Source organism: Palaemon carinicauda, chromosome 13 (genome assembly GCF_036898095.1).
Source record: "Palaemon carinicauda isolate YSFRI2023 chromosome 13, ASM3689809v2, whole genome shotgun sequence".
NCBI classification, from domain to species: Eukaryota; Metazoa; Arthropoda; class Malacostraca; order Decapoda; family Palaemonidae; genus Palaemon; species Palaemon carinicauda.
In genome coordinates, this window is record NC_090737.1 from 69948846 (window position 1) to 69960163 (window position 11318).

General features: G+C 33.7%; 1 protein-coding gene across 1 annotated transcript in view; it reads right to left on the reverse strand.

The window, feature by feature from the left end:
• Positions 1-11318, reverse strand: part of LOC137652314 (uncharacterized) — a 557194-nt gene that overhangs the window by 64005 nt on the left and 481871 nt on the right. Inside the window, exon 3 of the mRNA XM_068385641.1 lies at positions 5629-5762. Coding sequence (XP_068241742.1) covers positions 5629-5762 — 134 coding nt within the window. The remainder of the gene's footprint in view (positions 1-5628; positions 5763-11318) is intronic.

The window sequence follows — 11318 nt, forward strand, 5'->3', positions numbered from 1 at the left end:
AATAATAATAATAATAAAAACGAAAGCTACTACATTGGTGTTCTTTTTTTTATTATTATTAGCCTGCGTTGTGTATCGAGAACATAAAAGTATTTGCTAATCTAAATTACCAAATAAATAAAAATCCATCAACGATGCGTTTTAGAATACTTACCAACGATAGATAAACCATCAATATCTACAAATCTCTTTAAATCTGAAAAAATTTGGGAGAAAAGACATGATTCCTGGAAATTATGATAACATCATTTTGATCCTTTATTACATTACCTTATCTTTCCATCAGTCAAAAATTTTGACAATTTAATTATATGATTCTGACCTTTTTCCAGATATCAGTTTTCTAGTTCCCTGCACCCAATCATTCATTCGAAAATTTCCCCTGCACTTAAAAAACACTCCAACCAGAGGGAAAGAATATATACTTTAAAGAAGAATCGCCGCCGCAAAAAACAAATTGCTTATAAATTAATATAGACCACTTAAAGTACACATAAATTACTATAAATGTGCACTCACACGCACACACACACATACTGTATATATATATATATAGATATGTATATATATAGTATATATATATATATATATATATACATATATATATACAGTATATATATGTATATATATATATATATATATATGCATGTGTGTATCCGTGTATAATAATTTATGTGTACTTTGCGTGGTCTATATTGTATATATATATATATATATATATATATATATATATATATATATATATATATATATATATATATATATATATATATATATATACAGAGTGTGTGTATGTATACGTATATAGTCTGTCAGATAGCGTACATGTAAGCCCTTAATTCACGCGTCCTAGCGTTTCAAAAACATGCACGAACACTTAGTGGTTTGAAGGTTTCCAAGTCTCCGATACAAATGATAGAAATGATGGAATTTACTCTTCCAGGCATCCCACTGAGAGGGAGCCATCCATCTGAGGCCCTGATCTCTCGGGAAGAAAAGAGAAATTCTTCGGGTTCCAGGGACTTTCGGACAAAGCTGGAATTGTATAATCCTATTTCCAGGATAAAGAATGGAAGGTGGGGATGAGGAGGAGGAAGGTGATCTTTCTTCCAATGACTGAAAAGGAGGAATATTAGGAGGATGAGAAGGAGGAATTATTATCATTATTATTATTATTATTATTATTATTATTATTATTATTATTATTATTACTAACCAAGCTACAACCCTAGTTGGAAAAGCAAGATGCTATAAGCCCAAGGGCTCCAATAGGGAAAAATAGCTCAGTGAGGAAAGGAAATAAGGAAATAAATAAATGATGAGAACAAGTTAACAATAAATCATTCTAAAACAGTAACAACGTCAAAGCAGATATGTCCTATATAAACTATTATCAACGTCAAAAACACATATGTCATATATAAACTATAAAAAGGCTCATGTCAGCCTGGTCAACATGAAAATATATGCTCCAACTTTGAACTTTTGAAGTTCTACTGATTCAACAACCCGATTACGAAGATCATTCCACAACTTGGTAACAGCTGGGATAAAACTTCTAGAATACTGTGTAGAATTGAGCCTTATGAAGGAAAAGGCCTGGCAATTAGAATTAACTGCCTGCCTAGTATTACGAACAGGATATAATTGTTCAGGGAGATCTGAATGTAAAGGATGGACAGAGTTATGAGAAATCTTATGCAACATGCATAATGAACTAATTGAACGACGGTGCCAAAGATTAATATCTAGATCAGGAATAAGAAATTTAATAGACCGTAATTTTCTGTCCAACAAATTAAGATGAGAGTCAGCTGCTGAACACCATATAGGAAAACAATACTCAAAACAAGGTAGAATGAAAGAATTAAAACACTTCTTCAGAATGGATTGATCACCAAAAATCATAAAAGACTTTCTCAATAAGCCAATTATTTGTGCAATTGAAAAAGACAGACCTAATGTGTTTCTCAAAAGTAAATTTGCTGGCGAGAATCACACCTAAAATTTTAAAAGAGTCATACAAATTTAAAGAAACATTATCAATACAGAGGTCCAGATGTTGAGGAGCCAGCGTCCTTGACCTACTTACAATCATACTATGAGTTTTGTTACGATTCAACTTCATACCCCATAATTTACACCATTCACTAATTTTAGCTAAATCTCTATTAAGGGATTCACCAACCCCAGATCTACATTCAGGGGATGGAATTGATACAAAGAGGGTAGCATCATCTGCATATGCAACAAGATTGTTTTCTAGGCCAAACCACATGTCATGTGTATATAGTATGTAAAGTAATGGGCCAAGAACACTACCCTGTGGAACACCGGATATCACATTCCTATACTCACTATGGTGCCCATCAACAACAACTCTTTGAGATCTATTACTTAAAAAATCAATGATAATGCTAAGAAACGACCCACCCACTCCCAACTGTTTGAGTTTGAAAATAAGGACCTCATGATTAACAAGGTCAAAGGCAGCACTAAAATCAAGGTCAATCATACGAACTTCCTGACCACAATCAAGGGATTTCTGTACAGCATTGGAGATTGTAAGAAGGGCATCACATGCTCCAAGGCTTTTATGGAAACCAAATTGCAAACTAGGGAATAGATGATTACCTTCAGCAAACCTATTAGGACGTTTTGCCAGAAGACGCTCAAAAACTTTAGATAATATGGGAGTTATGGAAATTGGGCGGTAATCAGTGGGATTTGAGCTACCGCAAACACATTTACATAGAGGAGTAACATTACCAATCCTCCAACAAGTGCCAAAAGCTCCTCTTCTTGCTAACTTGCGCAAAATAACAGATAACTTTGGAGCTAAATCTTCTGTCTTTATAAAAAAACAATGGAAAAATACCATATGGGTCTACACCTCCTTAAGCATCGAAGGCCATCAACAGAGCTTTAATTTCACGAGATCAAAAAGCTAAACTAGTTATTTTAGCCTCAGGAAAACATGAATGAGGAAGTTCAAGTTTTTTATTACTCTGTTTACTGTCAAAAACATCAGCCAAAAGGGTTGCCTTTTCCTTTGGACAGTGAGTGACTGAGTCATCTGTTTCAAGTAAAGGAAGAACTGTTGCATCTACACCAAAGAGTGCAAATTTAAGGGTAGACCACCATTTATGTTCCTGAGTTGTACCAGAAAGGGTTTCTTTTATGGTTAAATTGTACTCCTTTTCAGTTGAGGCATAAACTCTCTGAGCAAAAGCTCGAAGCTGAGTATAGTTATTTTAGGTCAAATCTGATCTGTTACCCTTCCAAAGATGATAGTCCTCCTGCCTCTCCAAATAAGTATGTCTACAATCATCACTGAATCACGGTTTGTCCTTCATTCGGTACCTTAGCACACGAGAAGGGATACACATATCAATTATGTTGACTATATTCTCATTCAAAGGGACAACAGGATCTACACTATTATATAATTGTGACCAATTCAAGCACAAAAGATCATGCAAAATCCCATTCCAGTCTGCTTTGGATTTTATATAAATTTTACAAGAGTATGATATATCAGGGACAGGCTGCTCAGTCTTCACTATTAATGAAATCAAGGCATAATCAGATGTCCCGACTGGAGAACCAACCTTACTAGTTATAACCCCAGGGGAGTCAGTGTATATGAGGTCCAAGCAATTACCAGACCTGTGGGTAGCTTCATTTATGATTTGCTCACAGCCCGATTCAGAGGCAAAGTCTAAAACTCTTAAGCCATGGCGATCGGTAGGAGAAATAAAAATTAACCACTCCCTATGGTGACCATTAAAATCACCAACAAAGACAAAAGAATCCTTTCTATCATCTTGTATCTTAGCCATAATGGTAAGAAGACAATCGAAGATAGAATCACCCATGTCTGGATTCCGGTAGATCGAACACAAATAAAAGTTGTTATGCCTGCCACAAACTTTTATTACCTGAATCTCATGACATCCACATTGATAGCAGGACTTATGAGAAGCAGGGTACTTAGTCCTAATATACACAGCCATTCCCCTGGCCCTAGGGATGGCATCACGTTTCAATATTATTGACTTCTTAAAACCACTTATAAGGACCTCAGATGAGTGCCTCATATTAGAAACCAGAGTTTCTGAGCACAAAAGAATATCATACTGTCTGGATGAAACTGTAAGGTCTTGAATATTTGCATGAAGACCACGAATATTAAAATACATAAGACGACATTGACGAAATCTAGGACGTACTGGTCCCGGATTTCGTTCAATGTCTCCAGACAGCATAAAAATTAATAAAAATAAAAAAGAGACATCATACTTAAAAACTTGATTAACAAGAATTGTAACAAAAACAATATGTACAGAATTGTAAATAAAGTGATTGATGAAACCCATAGACTATAGTAAAAAGTCGGAAAAACTGGTCAACATGGAGGAGCCGATACACCATGCAAGGCTAAATACCCTCCAGGATAGCCGCTTCAACTGAAGGGAGGACAGTAAGGATGGTTTTGAGAAGAAAAAGAATCAGAAAAGGAAAAGTCAACCTCTTGATAAACCACCAGGCATCCATGGCCCTTCTATTAAGCCTGCCCAACACACCATTTAAAAAAACAAGAGGAAGAAAAAAAATAGTAAGATAGAATAGTGTGCCCGAGTGTACCCTCAAGCAAGAGAACTCTAACCCAAGACAGTGGAAGACCATGGTACAGAGGCTATGGCACTACCCAAGACTAGAGAACAATGGTTTAATTTTGGAGTGTCCTTCTCCTTGAAGAGCTGCCTACCATAGCTAAAGAGTCTCTTCTACCCTAACCAAGAGGAAAGTACACCGAACAATTGCAGTACAGTAATTAACCCCTTGGGTTAATGGAACAAGAGTGCTGCTGAAAATGTTCTAGTGAAAGCTAAATTAATTCTGGTGGGATAAATATGCCAAGTTTTCTACCTTTCACAATAAAAGGTAAACACGTGTTACGGAAATAAAGCTCCGATATTCTTGTAAAAAGGAATCCTTTTCACCTCATATTCTAATACTTAAAACCTAGTGAATGTAATTAGAATTTTGAAATGTCAACTAGGCCTTAATATATCATATTTTCGTGGGCATACGAACCAGTGTTATATTATAAATCAATCAATTCAATTAGGACAATCTTCCTGTTACCTGGTGAGCTATGGTGCAATTGAAATGGACATACTTAATTTATCGTTTCTTTTCTCTACTTCATTAGCAATAAATAAAGTCATATGTTGATCAAAATGGAAAGTAGAAATATAATATCTATAATTAAACTCGGATAAGTATTTGCTAATAAAAAGTATAAGGTTAAAGAAAATGATAAAAATAATATAATGACTCCTGTTATTTCACAGTCGACTGTTTGATTGACCATGAGGTCAAGTAAATTGACAGATATCAGCCTGGATAGTCTAAACCACAAGACAAAGTAACATAACAGTTCCTCAACTCAAATACGAGAGTATCCTTTAACATAAATGTAACAAAAGGTGCTATTCTTTCAAACTAAGTCAAGCTAGTACTTCCACTCCAATCTTCCATACTTGGCAAGCTTTGAGGTTACGCAGAGCCCTCGTACACATTGGGATTACTGGAATAGCCAACCAACAAGCTGTCACTTACTGTGTTCGTCCTGACGCCGCAGTAATCAGGGTCGTCCTTTTCGGTGATCAGAGGCAGACTGAGGGTAACATGGCCAGACCCATCGCCAACCGCCATGCACTGACTCTTCCTGAAGTCGCGGGCGTGAACGGCACCTGAAATGCAATGGAATGATGTAGTGAATAAGAAACAGTAATGCTAGATAAAAAAGAAAAGAAAAGGGCGCAATAGATGATAAAAAAGGTAGAGCTAGGTGAGAATAAAATTACTAAAAGAAGGAATAGGGGAAAACAAGAACGATTTTATGAAAAATTACGTTATGTAAAGGAATATATAGCCCTGAATTGCAAAAAAAAAAAAAAAAAAAAAAAGGGGGGGGAGGGGAAAAACTGGATAAGCACAGATGCAGATGGAGAAAAGAAAAGTGTTTTAGAATAAACATCATATGAAATGTAAAGAACGACATGGTTGAGAACATATAGAGTTGTTGAGAAAAGGAAGCACCAGAGGAAAAGAAACAGTACTTGATTTGCTTTTAAGAAAACGAAATGGATAAGATTACACAAACTACATGGAAGAGGAAAAAACTAAGTAGGAATAGATAGTGATTGAAAAAAAATGAGATAACGATGAGTATGAGAACGAGCACGATCATGATGAATAAGAGCAGGATGAATTCACGCCGAGAGGATTCCTTGCAAAACGGCAAACAATAGATGTAAATAACCATTATGGAGTTTGAAGAAAAAATAATAATACAATGGGAAATTACTCTCAGTTGGGGATGTTTCAATCTACGAAATAGGGGACTTCCCAGCAGTATTAAGGAAATAAAAAATAAAATATCAAAAGAGAAAATTTAATTAACTTCATACCACAATTTGAGGGAGATTAAAATATCAGTGAATATAATTCTGCTTCGCAAGTACTAGGCAAATACACAGGCAGGGTAAAATGATTATCTGTATATAGAGAAAGCAATTGATAGACATAAACCTTACAGGCCCTGATCATACATGTAACAGTGGTATACCTTTCACTTTAACCTGAAAAAAAACTCTGCTGTAAAATAATAATAATAAAAAAATAACTTAAGAAGCACTCAAAGAAAATAATATGGATGAGGAGTCGTCAGTTAATCTCTTGAATTGAATAAAACTATTAGACTGGAAGACCTGAAATAAAAAGGGGGTAGAAAAGTTGATAACTAATAAAGAGATATGAAGCGAAATAAGATTATGTTTACTTAAGAAAAAATAGAGAAATCTCTGATCTATTAAATTATTTGGGGAATAAAAGCAAAATCAAAATCACAACCGAAAACAAAAGACTATCAGAAAAGATTGGAAAAAAGAACAACTTAATTAATAATACTTTTTTTCTTTAGAAAAATATATTTTTTATATTTTGGAGGTCAGAAGGGCGGGCTTGGTTCGGAAACAAAGAAAAAATCATGAAGTCTATTTCTAAATTACCCCCAAATCATTAATATCATTTTAATTTAGGAATGCAAATTTCGTAATTAAGTCCACAGATATATTCATTTTCTCCTCTAAACGCTAAAAAAAAGATTGAAGCGCAAATATATGTTATTATGATAATACATTCGACTTCATTAACAAACCATTTATAAAAGTAGTTTTTCCATTATTTTCCCATCAAAGCAAGCCACCCATTCAGCGTCATTTTCTTTCAAAAATTTTCGCAATAAAGAAATAAACGGAATCATTTAGATAAAATAGCAAATATAGCACTTTGGCGACCCTAATTCTAATTTTTTAACTTATAATCAGGTAAAATGACCTCTCTGGCTTAATACTGTAGTATAGCACTTGGTTCCTGTGTTCTGGGCTCAAGGATTACACCAATTCACCCCCGTAAATTAGTACCAGCGTCAGCTAGAGTAAAAAAAGAAATAGGGAGTAAGGTTCGCAACCTCTTCCCAGAAGACTTTCTGAGATTTCGGTTTGTCTGAATGCCATATAGACAAATAAAACACATATGCAATTATATGTATGTGCTTGCAATTGTGTGCTGGATAGGTGGATAGAAGCGATTTTGGATGGGAAAAAAACCCTCCTAATGTCCGGGAAATGCAAGATCGCGTGCAACGGAGAGGTGAAAGATGCAGTGTTAAGGATAGATAGCTTTGTCATAAGGTTTATAAATCAGCCAGTATTGTGTATAATGTTTAAGCATGGATATGGCATGGACGATTGTATTGTTGTGTCGCTTCAGTTCCTACTTGTTAGAGATAACAATTTAATACTCGAATATATATATATATATATATATATATATATATATATATGTATATATATATATATATATATATATATATATATATATGTATATATATATATATATATATATATATATATATATATATATATATATATATATATATATATATATCCAAAACCTACAATATATTATCTGTATTTGAGTGAGAAAGGACAGAGAGAGAGAGAGAGAGAGAGAGAGAGAGAGAGAGAGAGAGAGAGAGAGAGAGAGAGAGAGAGAGAGAGATAGTCAAACATTTCGATTGTCGAGAAAAATTCCCATTGAAGAAGATTATCAGATTTTAATCCTCTTATGACACTATCTGTGGCTGAGAATCTAGTGTAGTCTATTGTTGAAAAGTAGCGGGAAAGTTTTAACAAATTTTTCCTCTCTCGTAACCCTTAACATTGTTAACCATTTTTGAAAAGGTCCCAAGTCCAGCAAAAGAATGGTTACAGTTTGATGGCATGTTTATTTGATATTGTGTTTCTCCTTTGCTTCATGAAAGTAGCCATCAGCTTAGTAAGCATATGTAAAAACTAATCCTAATTTTCAATGAATGATTACCAAATATGGTATGCTTCCTTTTAATTTTTCCTTTTATTCACTTTATTTTTTTTCTAGAGAAAAAAGGTATACAGTATATACAGTATACTCATACGCACACACACACACACACACACACACACACACACACATATATATATATATATATATATATATATATATATATATATATATATATATATATATATATATATATATATGTATATATATACATTTATATATATATATATATATATATATATATATATATATATATATATATATACGGTATATATATATATATATATATATATATATATATATATATATATATACATATATATATGAAAGGTTTCTCATAAAACAATTATATATTTTTCCCTTTATGGGAGCAAGTGAAGTGCTCCCATTTTGTTAGCCATAAGACTTTGAACACTTGTAAATCGAGTTTCAAGGAATTGAATTTCATCAGTTTGAACCACAGCCGCAAAGGGGCCCGCTTGAAGGTATTAATTTGCTAATGAATGAGGATATAAGAAAAAATTGTGAAAGATTTGCTGGATATCCAAAGCGTTACAGGACAATTGCCCTCATGTACAATTAACACCTAGGACAATTGCCCCGTCTCCAATGTGAGAGAACATCTAAGCGTTAAAATACTACATATTATGTAGGTATGATAGAAAAAAAATCATTTTTTTATTTTGAGAAAAATAAACACATATGTATATAAAAAAGGACGCAAGGCTATAAAATTCGATCTACATAAATTAAAACAAGGATTCTAAAGCTATAACATGTGATCGAAAATTTTAGATTGTATGCAATTCTTCGTAGGATTTACAAACCATTTCGATTGATATAACTTTTAACAAATTCTAAAATTTGATTTGAATCCTTCAAATATTTATTTTCAAAAAGGCTTCTATTAAAACCAACTACACACCGAGTATCTTTACTTTCTATAAAATTTGTTCTCGAATATTTCTTTTTCATTTCCAAATTTAAGGGTGACAGCAAACAGTATTTGCTAAACAAAATTATTTTACAACCCTTCCAGAGTATTGTTAGTTCTTTTATCTTCCTAAAGATCCTATAACTGAAGAGAAAAAAAAAATAACACTGTACCTGAGTTTGACGAAAAACAATAACCAAACTATCAATCAAACCGCTTTCAAAATCATCCATGACGGTATCAAGATTTTGAGCATAAATTATGAACGAGTATTTATTAGGGCATGAAGTGTATACAGTTGTGAAAATATCTTGGGAACAGTTTTGAACGTTTCATCTAAAAACCATTAAGAGGTATCCCTTAAATATTGTAAGCTTTACAGTGTGTATACCAATGATGAAAATTCCTTTATCTACAGGTCCACAGTCATACAGCAAAACTCCTGATCAACCTCTGGAGCATTTATGGCCAAGTCTAGAATAGTAAAATCGCGGCCTTTAACGTCTAATATCACGTAATAACTGATGAACTGAAGGCAGTTTTGCCCCTATATGTTCGGTCTTATGAGGACTTGCTTCTGACACGTTGCATGCAATCAACCAACAAGAGCATTTTGTTCGTTTTAGCTTTGTAAGATGCTTCATTTCCTTCCTCCTCGCACACGAAGGACACAATACTATTTGCTAAATATTTTTGGTCAACACACACAAACACAAACACACTCACACACATACCACTTGGCCTAGTGGTATGTCAATGTTCACACAAGTCTCCTGGACTAGGGTATGACTCCCGGCCGGTCAGAAGCTGTTGTCTTAGTGTGATTTCGCCTGGGGCTCTGATCCCGAGGTCGTTAAGAGAATCCAGACATAAATGTATAAAATATATGAATGTATATATATATATATATATATATATATATATATATATATATATATATATATATATATATATAAAATCATCAGCCCTTAATAGTCCACTACAGGACAAAGGCCACAGACATGACCTTCCACATGCGTCTGTTTATGTTCTTTCTGTGCCAGTCCACATCCGCAAACTTCCTTAGGTCGTCGATCCATTGTCTTCTCTTCCATCCTCTGCTTCTCTTACATTGTCTGGGGACCCATTCGGTTATTCTCAATGTCCATCCATTGTCTGTCATTCTCATTATATGTCCTTCCCATGTCCATTTCTTTTTCTTATATGTTAAAATATCGTCTACTTTTGTTTGTTCTCGTGCTCTGGGGAAACAATTACTGTCTATCCGAAACACGCATATTCATTAACAATCTCTAGAGCTCATCATAATTCTTATTTGTTGTCTGCATTTTCATTGAACATAATCTTAGTTTTACTCATATTCATTTTCAGCCCTACCTGTCTGCTTTCTCTATTCAAATCTTATATCATCTTTTGCATTTCCTCCCAAGATTGACTAAACACAACTATGTCATCTGCAAATCTTCATTATCCAATCAAAATTCTTAGACACTTCTTCTAGATATACTGTGAATAATTTATGAGAGTTAGGTCTCCCTTTTCAACTCCTTTCTCAATCGGATTTTTTTCACTATATTTGTGTAGGTTTAGGACAGGTGTACTTCCTGTATAGATACCTCCAAGTGTTCTAACATAAGATTCTTCTAGTCCTTGTTTTTGAAGAGCTTTTATTACTGCTGATGTTTTGGCAGAATCAAAAGCTTCCTCATAGTCTATAAACACCTTACATATTGGTTTTTCATATTCTGTTAATATTTCCATTAGCTGGTTAATCACATAGATATGGGCAGTTGTTGAATACCCACTTCTAAGGTCTGACTGCTCTCTTGGTTTATTAGTCTTGCTGTTTTTTAGTTCGGCCTTATATGATCTTTGTAAATATTTTATACAGCACAGATAGTATATGTAAATAAATATATATAATGAT